Source organism: Telmatherina bonti (genome assembly GCF_933228915.1).
Source record: "Telmatherina bonti genome assembly, chromosome: 18".
Taxonomy (NCBI): Eukaryota; Metazoa; Chordata; class Actinopteri; order Atheriniformes; family Telmatherinidae; genus Telmatherina; species Telmatherina bonti.
Window position 1 is genome coordinate 11723340 of NC_136616.1, and position 19932 is coordinate 11743271.

Sequence of the window (19932 nt, forward strand, 5' to 3'; positions counted from 1 at the left end):
TTTCACAGAAGTGTCGTTGACATGGAGTTACATTGTGTTGTTCAAGTGTTCCCTCTAGTTTTTTGAGCAGTGTACATATCGCCATCTAACAATTTAGATTGAGCCAGTTTAATTGATTGGATGGTGTCATTTCAGTCCTGTCTGTTTCACAGGTGACATTTTTGTTTTATTTTTGTGTTAGAGTATTTAATTAATTGACTGCGGAATCTGAATGTGATTTTAAGCAATATAATTAGAAATGCTCCTGGAAAACATCTAATTCAGTTCAATTCAGGTTTATTTGTTTAGCGCCACTTCACAAGAATGTCGTCTCAGGGCACTTTACAGATGCATCAATTGAAGCAATTCATAAATGGCCTAGCTAAGAGAAAACTGATTGCAACAAATCTTGACCTTGATCCTACCCCTCCTACCTTTAAAATAGTATTTGTAAGGATTAAACAACGAGGAGCCGTACATTATATGGTTATAATGCGCGACGTGGAGTCTAGAACACTACGATGCACGGCGGAGTTCCTTTGTAAAGTGCATTATAATCGTTTAATGCACGCCAGTTGTCATTAGAATTATCTCTGACCATGGTATAAATGATTATATACCATGGTCCGTGATAATTCTAATGACAACTGGCATTCATTATTTTTGTATAAACACACACGTAGTTCAGCAAGTTAAATCACATTAATATCCCTTCCTTACCGGCGTCATCATAGCAACGCGTTAATCAGCTGATTCAGATCAGTTGTTTTTAACAGGTGAACGAGAAAAAAGCACTGTGGAATGGATTTTGAGGTGAATTTAAATATTTTCAGCCGAAATAAAACACTTGATGAATGGGAAGTGAAAGAGTGGTGAGTGCCCCTCCATTACAAGGCTTCACCGTAGCAACGTGTTAATCAGCTGGTTCAGATCAACTGGCATTTAACAGGTGGATGAGAGAAACGCGTTGCAGCTTGACAGTGGATGTTTAGCATAAAACCTACATCAAGGCCAACATAGCATATTTAGCAAGTGTTGTAAAAAGGAAATGCAAATTTGTTATAAAATGTTTATTGTGTGCGACCATGGTTTAAGTGGATTAAACAAGTCAGATCTGTGCATTACACGGTTCTAATGCACTTCGCGGCAGAACTCCATTGAACGTCGTGGTGTTCTAGACGTGCATTATAACCGTCTAATGCACGACTCCTCGTTGTTTAATCCTTACATTAACAACAATGATGCTGAAAGCAGTGTGTTATACAGGCTTTCTGTTTGGAAAAGCATAAAACATTTATGCATTAATTGTTTTCATGGCAGTAATAACTTGAGGTTTTTGACGAGCTGAGAATTCTTGTCTCCTGCATCCAAGTCAAACTTTCTGTTTTCCTGCTACCCAGCCTCCCCGCCACAAATTTACTGCCTGTGCTCGACGCTTCAGTTACTTCAAATATTGATGACTCATGGACATTGAATCGACAGCATTAATCTAAGTGTTTGAAGAGGCAGGGAATGTGGGGAAGTTTGGTTGTCAAACGCGAATACGTGCAGCAAAGCACTGGTGAAATGAGCCCAAGAGATTTATTACTTTCTGGCATTTTCATTTTTTTTTGTCTGGAGTTTTACTTGGCCACATTTTCAACCATAAACAACTAAACATCCCAGATTCCCGAATAAGAACCCCAAACGGGCTTCTGCTGTTTGTGAAAACCAAGTCAAGCATTTCCAGTGGTGCCATGAATCCTCTTGGGGGCCCCTTGAGTTTTCTTTTTTTTTTCCTTTTTTAAAATTTGACTCCACAGAACACACAAAACTACATAAACACACACAAGTCTCTCACGTCTCTCATGTTTACAGCCCCTGGCCGGTACCATGTAGGCACCCCCCCCCCCCCCGCCCTTGATGAGATAGAATTTCAATCGTCTCTCCTTTTCCGAGCTCGTAAACGGTGTAATGAGTTTCATTTGCTCCGGCTACGTGGGGCTCAAACCGCCACGGTGACCGCAGCAGTGTTCATAAAGATCACAGAAAATCCTCACACACACATTCAGAGTTCACTTCTGCTCAGCACATGCCAGCTTTGACTGGCAACTCCTACATTTGGTGTGAATTTCCAGGCCATTAATTTAAGGAACATCACTTCTGAAGGAAACTGCCTGACATTTGTGGTTCCTCTTTCAAACACTCTCCTTTAAAGCCTCTATTAACCAGGCTGCACTGCATAAATCAGGGTTTAAAACAGCACAAAGACACATGACAACTTGCTCTCCTGTCCTTTTATTTCAACAACCAGAACATGCCAACAAATAAAAAAAATCAGAGAAAGAAATGTCAATCTAAGTCTCATGTGTATTTACACAAAAACCTTTGTTTCAATCCTAAAACTGATAAAAAAAAAAAAAAAAAAAACAAACAAAAAAAAAAAAACATTTATAAGATAAAAAATACATGTGTTTTTGTTTTGCAGTGGATGTCACCCAAAGATTAACGTCTTTAAAAGTCAATGTGATTAGATAAAATTTAAAAAAAAACAAAAAAACAAAACACATAAGGAAGCTAAAGATGGATTTTACTTGCACCAAAACCCCATTTTCAGTGTGTGTAATGATGCTGCATCCCAATAACAAGCTGGACAAGATAGCGAGGAATGTTTGTGGTGACAGAGCCAACCAGACCTCATTGCTGGCATCATTTTGTAGCCACTGCCAAAAAATACTGAATATGTGGTTTATAAAATCCACTGGATGACTTGAATTGTGTCAGTCAGTCATGTGAGTTTCAGTTTTTGCCAACTGAGACCACAAACGGCGGGTTAATTTGGATATTTTTCATATTTCTGATTCCCATGCAGTCTAAAACATATGGTCTTCTTACAACAAAGGAAAATACAAACAATAACAAAATCTTTCAGCATAACTTTTCATTCATCCTTCCACATTAAAAACAGTCATGGCATCCCAGCAAAGGACTCATTACCAGCAATGCACCAGTGGCCATGAAGAAAAGCTTTTCTGTTGTTCAAACATCTGTATCATGGAAATACTTACTGATAGATGCAGTTTGCCTCCATTTACCAAATTATTAAGGTATCGAAAAAGAGTTCTGCAAAAGCATTTTTGCAGAATATGTGACTGTTATCACTGCAGACACTTAAAAGAAAAACAAATACATCAGACTTTTTGCCTTTATTCAAATATCCCATTTTTAAGGTTTATATTATCTGTTCCCAGATATTCAGGTTAAGCTAATGTGATACAATCAAGAAAAGTTAAATGGCTGCAGGTAAAAACTATTTTGGAAGCTAATTCTTCCTAATGGTGCATAATAAAAAACATCAACACTCATTTATTAACTAGGCATTGATACAACCAATCAGCCACATCATGTGAAGGAAATTTCAGTGTGATTCACTGTGCTATATTTTTCTGGATGCTTAAATTCACAAAGATGTTACTTTCATATTTACCATTCTCCTTGTATAGACCAAGAAGTCCTCTATAGGGGAATGTTCTGGCAGCGAGGCAGGTTGTTTAATCTTATGGCTGATCAGTGTGAAACAACAACATAAGAAAAAAAACCCCAAAAACAAGCAGATTAAAAAAAAAGGGAGATACAAGAACCATAAAATCAAGACGACAAAAAAATTAAACAAATGTGGTGTTTAACAGCATTTTAGTGCATGAGATACAACACAGCACCAAGACAGCATTGGGGGAAAAATGTGGCCAAGTCACACTGCTAACAGGTGTCGAATATCGCTGCAGGTGAAGTGAAATTATTTACAATTCCAGCTGAGGAAGCTGGTTTATGGATCGAATCCACCTACATCTCATATTCAGGGGCTGCTGTTTGGACACAAATCTTTTTGTACGGTTAGTATGACAGAAAAAAGGTGAACCTTCCCTGGATAATCTCCAGATGTTTGGGGAATCTGCCCAGGGCTCACAACAAAGTGAAACTGGCCATTTTCCAAAGTTTCCTAGACAGTTTGTTGGTAAACTATTTGAGCCCTCTGACACATGTCGAGTATGTTACAGGACTTTCCAGACCTGTTGTGAAACAAAGGTTTAACGGTCCATTTGGGGAACTCTGCTTTGCTGTCTGTTTTAGCGCTCAGCTGTCCTCAGGGGGCTGAAATCACAGCAGGACCGGCTTGACTGTGAAACCGGACTCCTGAAAAATCTGTTTTTCCATTTATGTCCGACTGATGCCTCCCTGGATACAGGAGACACGCTGTACAGTGTTGTCATTGAGTTTTACATAACCACACTGAACATATTACTCTCTCGCACAAACAAACATACCTTTTCCAAAACACAAAGGAATTAAAAACAGTGAACGTTGTGAAGCAACCGCATCAACTCCTCCCCTCAACCTCTATTAAACTGTTTTCCTCTGGAAACACACAGCTAATGGTTTCCAAAATCCCCCCCCCCCCCCCCCCCCCCTCTCTCAATCCAAGCTTCAGAGCTGGAGGGGTCCGCTCCATATTGTCTTCATTAAAGCTGCGGAGTGTCGACCTGGTTTGGAAACATGTGTGGGGAGGGTGTGTGTGTGGAGGAGGCTGAGGCTGAGTCCTAAACCACATTCTTTAAATTCCCTGTAAATAAGAGAAAGACAGAAATGAGAGGGGTGAAAGAGGTTATATCGGAGATAAACTGCACACAGACACACTAACAAACACCAATATGCATAAAGAAGAAGAAAGATTTCAAACTCATTGTGGAAAGCAGGACTAAATACATATATTAGACACCATAGATTGAGACAGTATGGAAAACATACACAGTTGTGCCACTAAAAATGCAAAATAACATCTGGCTGAGGTAACATCCATCACTCCTGAGGAAACAGAAGCATGCAAAACAGGAATCATTATGGAAATGACAATATTGAGCAACATAGCAAGTTGATTTGCATGAGGACACAGATTGGTTTCCATGCGTTAAACACTTAGATACACACACCAAGCAAGTGTTTCGACACAATGGCTGCATTTTTAAGTTCAGTTGACGGTTCACTTGTGGAAATAAAGCCACATTGTTGATCTTTTGTTATGCTAAATGGACTGATTAAGTAAAACAAACATGTTGAACGTGTACTCTGGGGATGAGTAATTGCCCTGACGCACTGAGGGAGAGTAGGATGTCCTGTTTTGTTGGTCATTGTGGAGCTGTCAGTGAAGTGTTGTCATGTTCTGCCTACAGTGACAGCAACAGCTTTATCGAAGCCAAAACAGACTACCAGTTAGTGGTTTAAAGCTGATGCGGACGGCTCTGAGCTATCGGTAAATACATTAAAATGGGCCTGAAGGCTTTGGATGTGTTCAGAGCAACAGTGTAGAAAATTAAACATCATCTTCATTTAAGGGAACAATTCCTTGGCATGATATTTATAAACCCACTAGTAAAGACAGGCACAGTGGTAGAGCCAAATACTTTCCCACAACCACAATTACGCTTTTCTGTTTCTACAATATATCTGAGTAAAGTAATTAGTTGTATTTATACAGCAAGTTGTATCTCATTTAACTCACTGTGGTTAGAAATGAAATGACAACATAAACACTGGTAAACACAACAAAAAGCCAGACAGACAGAATAAAAACACCTTCATAATAATGCCGATGCTGGTGTCTGCTATGCTGGGCCTTCAGACTCGCTGCTTTTGAGGTAACCAGCATTTGTTTGAGCAGAACACCGCACATCCTGATTTGACAGGCTGAAACACCCACTGAGACGGGATTGTTTCATGGAACTGATTTACAACATGTCACTGCAGATTTAGCACAACAGTAGAGGATCTGTAGAACTCGCACATCCTGGCCGGCTGGATGCCTTCTTTCCTTCCTCAGAGGTTCATTCAGTTTGTATTCCTCCGATGCTCAGGTGTCACACATCCAGCAGGAAAGACAGAGATCCATCAAATGTACCGAGAGAAATCTTTCAACCATCAACAGCCTGAAGCTTGTTACATACTCCACGAGAAGCACGTCTGCAGCGGGGAGGGATCACTTCAGGTGGTGATGTCTGCTTTTATGCACGATGGTTGTTACCTCCACCAAGGAGGTTATGTTTCTACCAGTGTTTATCAGTTTGTGTTCAAAATAACTTAAAAAGTTACGGACAGATTTTTATTAAATTTTCAGGAGTTGTTGGAAATGTGAAGAGCAAGAAGTGATTCAATTTTGGTGGTGATCCGGATTGCCGTTTGGTTTCAGGAACTTTTTAAAGGATTCTTTAACATTGTGCTTGGAGGAGGTTTGGGCTCTCCGAGTGCTTTTCTAGTTTCATTTTTAACCAGCAACCTCATCCATGGGCTGCACGATGGCATAGCACGGTGGCCAGGTTGCTAGTTCGATCCTCGGCTGGGGCGGGGTTTGGACAGATGCCTTTCTGTAGCTTGCATGTTCTCCCTGTGTATGCGTGGGTTCTCTCCGACTTCCTTCCACCGTCCAAAGACATGCATGTTAGGTTAATGGGTTACTCTAAATTTCCCGTAGGTGTGTGTGTGTGAGTTGTTGTATGTCTCTTTGTGGCCCTGTGATGGAATAAAAAATAAAAAAAAAAGGGATGGAAGTTAAAAACGCCAGTGGCATCCGGCCTACACAAGATTTCACTTTGTATTTCTCTACAACTTCTTGGTTGCATTTTTGAAACTACATTGTGCTTATTCTTACAGAAAAAAATAAAGTGCTGTGGAGTATTTTTTAATTAACCTTTGCTGAACCATAGATCAAAATCTTCTTTATGTGATTATTCTGGCCAAGGGTTGCGTAGTGGTTGGCAAGAAGGTCGCCGCTTTGAGCTTTGACTCGGCGGGACGTTAGAACAGGGGTTGTTGTGTTGAGTTTGCACGTTCTTTCCGTGTATGTGTGGGTTCTCTCCAGGTACTCCCACTATCCAAATGCATGCATGTTAGGTTAATTGGTTACATTAAAATGTCCCTAAGAGTGAATGTTTGTCTATGTCTCTCTGTTAGGCCGTCTGATGGACTGGTGACCTGTCCAGGATGTACCCTGCCTCTCGCCTGATGATTGCTGGGATAGGTGCCAGCCTTCTGTGACCCTGATTGGATTAAGTGGTTAAGAGAATCAATGGATTTTCTGGCCAAGATAGGAAGCAATTTAATTACCATTTATAATGTATAGCACATAAAAATCTTGAGAAAATCAAAGTATCAGAATACTTAATGATGATTCTTTTGCATAAACATTTTAATTACAGTCTACCACAAGATTTACAGCTTGGAGATCTGGAGATGAGGCAGCAGCAGATAAGAAGAGCTAACTAGATACAAATATCCCAATGTTTAGAAAAACAAAAGGTTAATGTAGCCTGGATGCCCAACATGCAGTGAGGAATAAGGGTTTTGAAACTTGCGATAAACACCTGTGCTTTGTGGTTTGCTATGTAGTACATGAAAACATCATAGGGAAGCAGGAATGTACATACCAACGTCATAATCTAACACATACATAAAGGTTGTGTCTAGTTAAAGTTAAAAAAAAAAGACAAGTTTCTAAAGGAACAAAGTTTGGATTAAAGTCCATTCACCAGTTTCCTGACAACGAATCATTAAGTAATCCGAGTATCTGTACTGGGATACTCACACAATCTCTGAGCCTTGAAAAGTACTGACAGATGGAAAGTCCAGAGCTTCTTCAAAGCTACAGAAGTTGGAAACCTGTTGTGGCAATTACCATCAAACAAGAATGTAATGTTTTTGTAGATTCCTCCTCCAGCCAATTCCTCTTCAGACAGTTGAGCAATATTTTCTGTTACTGTGCGGGAAATGCTCAATTACTATTGGTACAAGTGTTCCTCATTTCAGTTATGCATAGTTTATCCCTGAACTTTATGGATGGCATCTTAAACTGTGCAACTCTGCAGGCTACCAAATTTTAAAGTCTGTTCCCCTTTTGTGCTTTCCATCAAAAATACAGAAGTGTGTTTAGGACATGGCCTAATTTTTTTCAGGACTTTCCCTTTCTACATAATACCTACCAGTATTTTACGTAGCAGCTACACAGGGTGGATTCATGTTATAATTATTCTGTACACACAGCACTTTTTTTGCCTACTATGACAAGGGGAAACTCAAAATACATGATGTACGCTAAAAACAGGAAAAGGGCATTAGAAAAGAAGAACAGCCATCACAAGTGGACTTAACAGGATATTTGCTGTACAGTTTTACAAAACTGATGAGGTTCTATGAATTCCCACTATTTTTCCATCTGTTTCATCACTCATCTGTCTCTTCCTGAACATGCTTGGGTGTTGGACAGTTGTTTGGACTCATTCTGAAATGTCCCCACAAGCTTGGAAAACTGGAACGTGATGTCAGTGTTGCATATTCAGTTGTTAATTTTGGTTTCCATAAAACAGAACTCTGGTGGAGGATGTATATGTGACATACTAGAGTTTACACACACAATCACCTCTAGAGTTTACACAGAATAGTTTGAAAAGAGAAAATGTCAGGGCTGAATGGGCTGACTGGTTGGAAATGATAGAGAGACAACAGGAAGTCAGATAAGCAATGGTTCCAATCAACATATGCAGAATGGCAGCTCTGAACACACAACATGTCCAACCTTGAAGCAGATGGTCTACAGCAGCAGAAAACCACAGCAGGTGAAACACAGGCAACAATTCACACAGACTGACCAAAACAGTAGAAAAGAAAATGGAAAAATGTTGTCTGGTCTGATGAGTCTCCATTTCAGCTGCACGTTCTGATAGTAGAGCCAGAAGTTGGTGTAATTTCCACCAACATGAAAAGAACATGGATCCATCCTGACTGATAAATGAACTTCTTCTTCTTCTTCTCACTTTTCCAGTCATACTGACCACTTAAAGCACTTTATGCTACATGTCGCAGCCACCCATTCACGCACACCTTAGGGGACAACCGAAGGCACATCGGTAGACAATACAAGGTTCAGTGTCTTGCCCAAGGACACTTAGGTGAAACCTGGAATCGATCCTCCAACCTGAGCTACAGCCGTCCGTAGAAATGGTTCAGGCTAACCATGGTGTAGCATCTTCTGAAGGATACATCCAGCAGTATAAAGCACCATGTCACAAAGCTCAAATAATCTAATTGCCTTCCTAAAACAAGACAGTGAGTTCAATGTACTCCAAAAGCCTCCGCAGTCACCAGATCTACATCCGACAGCGCACCTTTGACACAAAGTGGGACTGATGGTGATGGCCTGGGTGGTTGTGGGTGGGGGTAGCCCTATGTGTAGATGCACCCCGAGAACATTGTTTCCTTATCTGGTACACATCTGGTAGACATGTACCTGGCCATTTGTCTTCTTTTAACTGTTATAGGGGCTAATAGGGCATGGGTGAGGGTGGTTGTGGGTGGGTGTAAGGGGACTATGGATGTATGTATGTGTGTGTGTTTTATTTATTTTGATGTAAATAGTTTTATTTTGTAAAGCACTTTGTATTGTTTTTAAGCACGAAAAGTTTGATTTGATTTGATCGATCCTCATCTGCAGGAACCGTGTGATGCGATCACATCAACATGAAGCAAAATGTCAGTGGAATGTTTTCAGTATCTTGTTTTGTCAAGGTTTAAGGTAGTTCTGAAGGAAAAAGGGGTCTAGCTTGGTGGTAGCAAGATGAACCTAATTAAGTGACAACTGAATATATGCAAACACAAGTACCAGAAAGTACCACAAGTACCATATAAAACACATCTGGTTTGTGCTGAATGTGGGGAAAATCCCTAACCATTAGCCTAAAGCATATCATAATCCATACCAAGCATAACCCTCAAAACCAACACTTAAATAAAAAAACAAAAATCATCTTGTGGTTGCGGAGACAAAGCTGCTGTCTCTACGCGCGCATTCAATCAGCCTGTTTGATTCAAATCCTGGTCCATTTGATCTGAAAGTCCGCTTCATTTGGGGGTACTATGAATGTTTAAAGACCTCCGTCTGCCTACAAACTATCCAGCCTTCAGACTATCCTGATGTGAATACACCCTGAGTTTACAGGAGGTTCCTATAAGTTGTTGTCCATCACATTGGAAAAGCAAGTACTAACGCTGACACACTCAATTGCTCTTTCTCTCTCTCATACACTCACACACACACAGAACCTCTTGGGAAATTATGCTATCAGTCTTGTAAACACAGCTGTGGATATACAAACAGCGAGGCAGCTGCTGCAGCCATGAACAAGCACTTAATAAAAGTCACACTTCAATTTTTACTCTTTTCATGTGATCACGTAAAGCATTGGGAAAAGCTGACTAATTCTTTAATACTTTTAAATACATTGCCATTTTGTTTCTTTTACTGTGAATAAAAGCCCAACAAACCAGCCAGACTTTAAAAGTCAGTATATTTCTAAAGGCAGGGGCAAAAACAAGTTGGCTTTCATCGCTTTTATTGTCTCTGCTACTTTAACCGACTTGCTCATAAAATCTTTTAAACTACTTTTAAGTCACACAGGGAGCGCTGCTCTGGCAGTGCTTTAATGTCTGCCAACACTTTGTCTGCCACAAATTAAAATGACAATCCATTTTATAAGTTTACCAACTTTGAAATCCTGAGGATATATCTAATCAATTTAGCCGTTTCTGACATCTCCTTGAGGCTAAGAACAACAGGACAAAAACTTGCTAGTACATTCCCACTTAGCTTGTGGTAACGTTTACCGCATCTCAGTATAAATTCAATTAGCATGTTAAAACTGCTGCTACTCCAAAGCAGAAGGTAACCAAAGACTAATATTGCAAAAGTACCACCTAATCCGTGAGAATTTACAACACAAGAAGTATATGAGTACGTGAACTGAAAGCTTTCTAACACACTAATTTAGCAATCAAGTTAACTTTATTTACACACACTTCTTCCACCAGGTTCAAAAGTGTCAGAAAAGGAAAAAAAAAAAAGATAAAACCAGGTGCACACAAAGAGAAAGAAGGAATTTTCAGTGAGAGAGAAAATGAGGGTGCTGACATGAGCATAATGTCCACTATGCCAACATTCAACTCCAAATACAGCAGAGCCCAAGAACACCTTAGAAGGTTAAGTACTTCCCAAAATCAAGGACACATCCTCAACTCTGGTATATCATCACGTTACCAAGGAACTGCTCCAATTTCAGTGATCTTTTGAAGTATTTGGTCATTCTTTGTGGAGGAAGTTTCAAGGATGTTTGTGTGTAGCCTCAATGTTTTGAAAACTCACAATCGTTTGTGTTTGTGTGTGTGTCTCAGAAGGTGGTACAATGTCAATGCAATGTGCGTTTCAACACAAGCTATTTTTCATATTTGTTGTAACCATGAAGTTGTTTAAAAAAAATAAACCTTTATTAAACCTAAATGGCTGTTAAGTAGCAACTAATTGCTAAGAGTTATTAGATGGCTTTGTCAGTTTTTCAGCGGCGTGATTTGGGTATTACACACAGCAGTGTGACAGCTGCCGCAAGGCTTGCTCTGTTGTTAAAGCCGGTTTATTTTTCTGAGTTTAGGAGCGACTTTACATGGAAACGTCACCTGTTGTGAGTGCTGCTTTCGGTGCAGGTGAGATATGAAATATAAACCAGGAAGTCTAACTAATCAGTGAATAAGAGGCCTCCCAGGATAATTTATAATGCATGTATAATCACATTGGTCATGGCTCTTTCATTGACCTCCTACACCCAGGCCGGTGAGCTTTCCGTGGTCTTCACTGCTGTGTTTGTGTGGAAAGGAGACTCAGCGAAGCAGTAAAACTGTTTCTGATTCAGCAGAAGAGATGGTAAAATCTGCAGATACCTTCTGATAAAACTATCTAATATAAAAGTTATGATTATTGCTTTGAAAATGTCATTCTAATAAGCTTGTTATTGGATAGTTATTTAGTTTTAGTTGCACTAAAGGGGGTATAAAGAACTAAAGGAAGAATTACATGATAACATGTTTTACTAAGATTAATGGTTGAGCTTACAGATGGCAGCCAAGGAGCACAATCCATCTACTGAAAAAGAGAAAGATAGAGGTATGAAGCAATCTCTTGTGTTGAAAAGAGCTGCACAACTAACCAGTCTAGTTCTAGTCTATGTGAGATTAGATGGTGTGAGGCTTATATTTTTGGATATAGCAGATATATACACAAAAATGAGCAGATATCGAACCCCTGATCACCACTCCACAAACATCACACTGAAAGATAGCATGTTTCCTTACTAAGAAGCCTTGACGATAGCAGTGGGAGGAAGTTATGTGTAAGTTTGTTGGAGCTTTAATGAATCTGATTTAAGGCATAAAACAAGTAATTAAAAGGTCTTTTTATTAGCATCTCACACTGGACAGCATTCACTGTTTCACCTCTTTTGGCCTTAACATGAACTTAGCGCGAAGTGGCCGCTCTATTTTCCAACCATTTAATGTGCTTGGATGCCTTTCATCATCTGCTATTTGGATTAAATTCTAATATCTTGTGAGAACTATGTGTGTTTAGTTTTAGTTTAATATATAGCTTAGGCATCATGTGTAGTAAGAAAGGAAAACAGAAGAATTTCTTAGGATTATTAAGATATTTTTTCATCTGTGTGAAGCAGGCAGCAGATGTGGGCACACACTCTCACACTGTCCAGTTTCTCTGGGAAACCAGTGTTTACAAGCAGCGCTTGACTTTCCAAACCAGAGAAAAACTATCCACCCCAATGATGTCATGTGGCTATGTTTGCCTGGGGGTGAGGGTGTGCGCACAAACCTATACTTATTTGTGTGTGCACGAGTACACTGAGCAGATATGCAGGTTTTTCTTTAATCAGAAACAGAGGAAGAGGAAAAAAAAGATGGCTCAGTGTTTAAAAGTACAACAAAGTGACTGGAGACTTTGGAGTCTTGCGTGTTGTGCGGTTAAGCATTTTGCGTAAAGTTGCCTCTGACTAAATGAGAAATGACAGAGCTGAAGCTGAGAAGTGATTCAGAGAGAAAATGAAAAGGAAAAAGTAGCGACATAAAACAGAAGTGACACATTGAAAACATGACTGAAATGTCAGTGGGAAAAAAAGAAAGAAGGGAAGAAAATCTGAGCATTTATTGAAGACGAAATAGATTAAATAAGATGAAACAAAACACAAATAAATGAATTAAACAACATACACATTTTTATTTATTAGAAAAAGGCAGGCAAACATTAATTTCCCCACCATTTGTCTGCATCTTTGGTTTGTCTGCATGTAATTTCTCCATCCTTTCATTCTCTTCACCCACCCGTTTATCCACCAGTCCTCTCCGCTGCCCCTAATAAAAGCCTTGTGACTGAAAAGCAGCGATACTTTCCGCTCCTCTGGTTGCAATGATTTAATGCGTGCCAACAGACCAACTACATTTAGCTAAAAAAAAAATACTCCATATCTTTGGTTTGACATGAGCTGATGAAGTTAAACAGATTCTACATCCACCAGACTTTTTTTCTGTTGCTCCAGAAAGACGACTTGATCTGTTAATGTGATGAAAATAGTGATTGATCCCACAAAGTCTCAGAAACATTTCCTTCTGTTCTGGCTTTCCATATAAAGTCAGTATATTCATATGTGCAGATAAGTCTAACTTTGGGTAACTAAACTACATCTTTTTACTTTCCCAGTATGGAGAAAAGGGAGGAATCGATCCATTGATCCATATGCCTCCCCAACCCAAGTGATCAGCTGATTTGTTGCTTCACAGGCCCACAACAGCAGACTGTGGAGCATATATAAAGTGAAATTGAGCGTAAACATTCAGATGTCACAAAGCAGCAACCTCCGGTGGTTAAAAGTGAACCCCCTGCGGAAGTGCATAAAACTGCAGTCCCCCTTTCATCCACTAGGGGCTCCAAAACAGAGCGAATCCCCATAGACTCCCATGTTAAAAAGACCAACTTCACAGCAGAAATAAACATGTTTACAGCCTGGTTCAAAAATCCATTTTAGGTTTAATAGGTCAGGTTTACCTTCATGACAACTGTGGGGGGAGTGAATTTCTTTCTAACTCGCCCGTTTAAAAGTAATTTAATCTCGAAATTCTGCATATTTGGGGGCGTGTCCTTTTGACTGACAGGTACCCGATCTCCTGCTTCAAGTAAGAACGTAGAACAACCGCGGTTTTTAGCCGGTTAACAACTTGAGTTAGCTTTAGCCCGCTTACCTCTGTTGGCTGGTTAGCTCGGTAAGCTCTTAGCTACAGGCTGCTCAGAGTTCGCCCAATGTCAATCATCCACCATGACGCTCACAGCCCCCCTCTCAGCTACACCTCTTTCCCCGTAATTGTATTATCTGGGCGAGACGACACACATGACGCTCTCAAGATGGCGAAGGTAGGAACCGCCCACCGAGCTTCAATTCAGCTCTTCAGAAAACTATTGGGTGACGTCACGGAGGCTCCGTCCATCTTATTATACGCAGTCTATGGTCGTCTCGTGCCCCCGCCTTACAACTGCGCTGAGTAAGCGGTTAGGATGATGAATGAATGAATGAAATTAATGTAAGCTTTGCTTGACATTCCAACATCTTAAAAAAATTCATTCAGTTGAACTTCCTCAAAGGCTTAATAAAACAGGCTTAATAAATATAAGCAACTTTAAAATCCTCTGTCCACATAGACATATCTCCATATAACAGCAATATAGCGGGAATGTGACACGTGATAATGAATAAATAAACATAATGTAACAGCTGCATTGAGCCTTGAAAGCAAAGAACAGATTTTTTTCCCCCATTTTTTAAATGTCCCAACAAAACAAATAAAGTCCGTTTTACTCAGCGGAGTTGCTGTAAATATCAAAGTTTAGATCTAAATTATGTTTTGACATTAAGAAAACAAAGTATACTAGATCAATTTAAGCTGCGTCAGGAATTACTACAAAGACACGTTTAAGTTCTGGGTCACCTGGATTTAATCTATATGGAACAAAGGCTTAAAATAAGCTAAACAGTAATCTTATTCAGGTAGTAAAACTAATCATATTCAGGAATGATTCAGCCAGATGGAGCTTAATTTCTTCACTTATTAAACACAAACGCAGTTAAATATATTTAACTCACAACAGAAACTTAAGGAGTATGTCCTGTCAATTTGTGTTAACACCTCTGCATATCAGATTTTCTACAAGTTACATTTCTTTTCCTCTCAAGATCATGACTGAAAACGAACTCGGCCTGTTGACGTGCTCCTCGGTCGTTTCAGTTTAGGCAAATTTCTGACCTCACCTCCTTACAGTTGTTCTTAGCTTCACCCTGCGGCCGGATTTCTCAAGGGACCTGTGGGCTGTCAACACTTAGACCAAAAGCCCAGCTTCACACTTAACCACAAGTGTGCAAACACACACACACACACACAAATACACTTAAAGATGAATGTAGAGATTGACCATAAAGGCACATACAGACAGCGATGAAAAATGATAAATAACACATGTATTGAGACCCAGACTCTGAATGAGAGGTTGAAGGTAATATAGGTCACACAAACTGTGGGTTTTCTGTCTCTCCACACACACACACAAAAGGATGTGGAGAACCACAAGGAGGGAACAAAAGAATAAAGAAGACAGACACACTTTTATCCAAGACAGAGATGTTTAAAAACAAGAGCAAACACATGAAAACACATTAAAAGAGCCATACAGAGACTAAAGGGTAGCAGGTGAGTGGAGGTTCAGTTCAACACAAACACACACCTGTTTATACTCCACACCCAAACACACAAGATGCACCTGTGCATTCACCGAACAAAGAAACGTTACACATACCTTTGATGGTGGTGATGACCTGGTCCAGGTGTTTGCTGTCATTGCGGTCTGGTCTGCAGCTTGGACTGATCTCAATCGAGTAGTCCGGTCCATATTCTGTGAAAAACTAACGCACAACACACCAATCAAACCACTACATCTGTAGTCACTGCAATCCAACGTAAAACTACACATATTTTCTGTCTTTTTTAAAGAATGCAGCTGATTTCCCAGAAAATTTCAGGCTTGGTTTGAAAGTTGAAGGAATAAACACTGAAACTGATCAATGATTAATATTTATAAAAACTCAGGGATCATTTAGGCACACAAACAGATTCAAGTATTAGCAAGTGGTTACTAAAATAATTAAATTCTCAAGTTACTCACTTCAGCAAGAAGAACATATGTCCTATATTAGGGGTGGGAAAATTGAATAAAATTTTTTTTTAAAAAATCGAATATCAGGATTGTTTGCTTCACAATTTCAAAATCTATTTTTTTGTTAAAAAAAATCTATTCTTTTTTCAAACAAATAAAAAAAAATCCATCATAAAATTAGTCATTTTTATTGTTTTATTGATATTTTTACTTGTCTTCTTGGGCATTATAGCAGCAGAATAATGGTCTGGCTACTGTGTTGTTTTTTCCTAATTCAAATCAAGAAAAATGACAAGAAAAAGGTTTTGTACATTTATTTTGTTTTTAGTCTACAAAAATCAGCATATCGTGGAATCATGAGAATCGCGATTTTAATCATATCGGCACCCAAAAAAATTGGAATTGAATCGAATTGAAAACATATCGTCACAGCCCTATCCTAGATTAACATAAACACATCCCCACATTTTCAATTATAACCTCTTAATCGAGTATATCTTCACAACTACACAGTTCGCGCATATAGTCTTTTTATTTACAAGTATTTCTTCACAACTAAAAAGGCTAAATGCACGATCCTGAGATGTAAGAAGTACTACAGAAGTGCCAATATCAAGATACGTGTTACTTTGTTTGGGTAAATTCACCTGGAACCTGGTTTTAACTTACAGAGCCCTACATAACCAATGGCCTGGCTATATTAGAGACCTTTTAACGGCATTCCCAGCAGGTCTCTGAGATATGCTGACCAGGGTCTGCGCGTGGTTTTACAGACGCGGTTCAAAACAAAAGGTGACAAAGCCCTTACAGCAGTAGCCCCTGCTTTATGGTACTCCTTTTCTCTCAGCCTGACATCGGATGAGTCGGTGATCTCTTTTAAAAAGCAGCTTAAGACATATCTTTTAAAACTTGCTTTTACTTATCTTATTTGTTTTTATCTTTTTTCTTGATGTTTTTTTTTAATGTTATTTTAATGTTTTTGTGTTGTGAAGCGCTTTGTGATTTCTATCTTGAAAGGTGCTACATAAATAAACCTTTACTTACTTATCTACCTACATGAGAAAACAGTGTAAAACAAAATTAATTTTAGTGAAAACTACGGGATGACAGCACAACAGATCTGGGAGTCGGTAAAGTCTGGCGAGGAAAGTTACAGCTAAAAAAGTGAACCAGAAAGGTTTTACAGAGTTTTTAGAGGAGGTGTTATGCAAGTAAATGTGTTTATCACTGACATTCTTATCAATGGTTTGAGTCAGGATGGCTACAAGTTTATCTTAAAAATACCCTAAAGATTCAAAAAGAAGCGAACCCCGAGTTTAGAGGTGCCCAAAGTTGGTCCTCAAGGACCGCTGTCCTGCAGGTTTTCAATGTATCCCTGTTCCAGCACACCTGGCTGAAACTGATCCAACAACCTATGAAGTTCTGCACAATGACTGATTAAATGTAGTCAGGTGTGTTTGATAGACGGAGGATTGTGGCCCTACAGGAACAGAGTCCAGCTCTGGATAAGACATGACAGGAATAGCGAATATTTGACTAAACCTCCTTCATCTTCATGGAAACTACCAGAACCTTAATGATTTCTTTTGATCTGGCATTTTATCCAGTTTGAGACTCTGCTTTTCTATCCTCTCTTTTGTACTGCTTTATTGTTTTTGTTTTAATGTTTTAATTTCTTTTACTTTTGATTGCTTTTATTGTTTTATCTTTTATTTGCTTAACTTCTATTGTTATAATCTCACTGTATGTCTTTACTGTTCAGCACTTTGTTGCAGCTGGCGCTGTGTGAAAGTGCGATATAAATAAAGTTGAGTTTAGTTTTTTTTCATATAAAAAGGTATAGCAGAGTTCTTTCTTTTGTTTTACTGAGGTGGAATAAAACTGGGGATAAAATTGTAAACTGTACATAAGAAGATGGACGGCCTGTCAATCAAAAGAAAACCCATTTAATTACACAGAATTTCAAGATTTATCTACTAGTTGACGATTTTATTTATTTATTTATTTATTTATCTAAAGAACCACAAATGTGAACATCAGGATGACAGCACAGAAAAGTCTGTGGATATCTGCACACTAAAATATTTTAAACTAGATCAAAGTATTTGATATTGTAACACTGCCGATTCTGCAGCAAAAAACAGAATCAGATGGCCACATGTTATTTATATGGTCCAAACTGGTTGTCTTGTTTTGGAGTTGCACTGCCACACATACACCAAACTTGTTTCTTGTACAAAAACAAAATGTTATGCAGAACAAAGATGAACCACAAATCAATCAAACCTTTATTGAGACAGCCTGGGCCTCAACAATGAGAAAAAAAAACTCCAGAAACTCAAGAAATAGCTTCAGCTAATACCAAAGTCTCCCAGCCTTTCACATAAGCATGAAAACAAAAAAGTAGAAATCCAGAGTGGGTTCATCCAAAAGTTAAAACCTGTGCATGTCAGAAGAAAAAAAACAACAACAAAAGAAAAAAAAAGGAAAGAAAAAAATTTCCAAGAAGATTTTGGGGCCGTGACTCAGTACCATGAGAGCAAAACAAACTGCGAGGCTACGTCTGACCACAAGTGCGTCAGTCAGATTGCAGTGATTGTTGTGAAAGCCTTGCACTCTTAAAACTCATCAGAACAAGTCAAGGTGACAGAAATCTAAAACAAAAGGGCAAAACTGACAGAAACGAGGGGTTATACTGAATTTTCCCTGCAAGGACTGAAAAAGCTCAAAACAAACAATGACTAAGCACAAATTCTAAAACGTTAAAGGTAAAAGTGAGAAAAAATAAAGACGAGTTGCAAATAACTAAGACATTAAAGCCTATTTAGGTTTGTAATTTCAGGAGAATCTTGTCTTCAACTCTTTAGTGGATTAGACAGACGTCATCAGAAAATACTTTAGAAAGTCTTTTGGCAACAAGCACACATAAACACACAGCAGAAATCTGCCAACATGCAACAGGAGTATACTTCTGCATATTTGGAGACAAAGACCACTCTGTCTTTGTTTAATAGGCCCACTTTGTGAGTCAGACAGAGGGAATGCATGAAAGCGTGTGTGTGTGTGTGTGTGTAGCACTAAATGCAGGTGAAGGTATGAGTTTGTCCATAGATGTGTATTTACTGTGATTATTCATGGACACTAAGAAAAAGCCCTATTTTAATGTGTGTGAGTCTGCTTTTAATTAAACCAGATGAGTTTCTGTGTCTTACCTCCGGTCTCAAGATGGGAGTAGTTATATACACACACACACACACACACACACACACACACACACACAATTTTCACTGTATTCCCATGAACCCAGTGCTCTGTCTCCCGCTGTCCAGTAACACACAAAAACACACACAGTCTCCTGCTGGCGGCTTGTTTGGTTTGGATGGCCATCGAAGAGGAGACAGAGAGGAGGCGAGGAAGAGGGAAGTGTAGACTCTATGATATGACTCTATGAAAAATCTATGATTTTTATTTAGTATTAATAAAAGCTAAGGTGTAGAGAAAGACAAGCACCAACGATGTGAAGACGTTAGAGAGAAAATGACGCTGGGAAAAAATAAATCTCGGCCAGTGATCCAGTGACGCAGTGCGACATCACCTGAGCAAGGTCAAAAGACAGAAAACACTCGCTGATGTCTCGGGTAGAGACGCCTAGGGAGATGAATAGGAAAAGGTCGGTGGATGTTGACCATGGTCTTGAACATGGACCTGCTGCTCGTTAATCACTGCTTAGTTGTATGAGAAACACTAACTGGAGACGAAAGACGAATGTTTTAATCTTTAATTACTCAGTAGAATAAATTGTAATGTATAGTATTTGTACGGAATTAAACTATTTAATGAACCTA

General features: G+C 39.1%; 1 protein-coding gene across 1 annotated transcript in view; it reads right to left on the minus strand.

Annotated features, from left to right (window-relative positions):
* Positions 1 to 4491: 4491 nt before the first annotated feature.
* Positions 4492 to 19932, minus strand: part of hdac8 (histone deacetylase 8) — a gene marked incomplete at its 5' end in the record, with an annotated part of 38889 nt that continues 23448 nt past the window's right edge. Inside the window, 2 exons of the mRNA XM_079257284.1 lie at positions 4492 to 4579; positions 15731 to 15836. Of these exons, the coding sequence (XP_079113410.1) occupies positions 4557 to 4579; positions 15731 to 15836 (129 nt within the window). The 3' untranslated portion in view covers positions 4492 to 4556. The remainder of the gene's footprint in view (positions 4580 to 15730; positions 15837 to 19932) is intronic.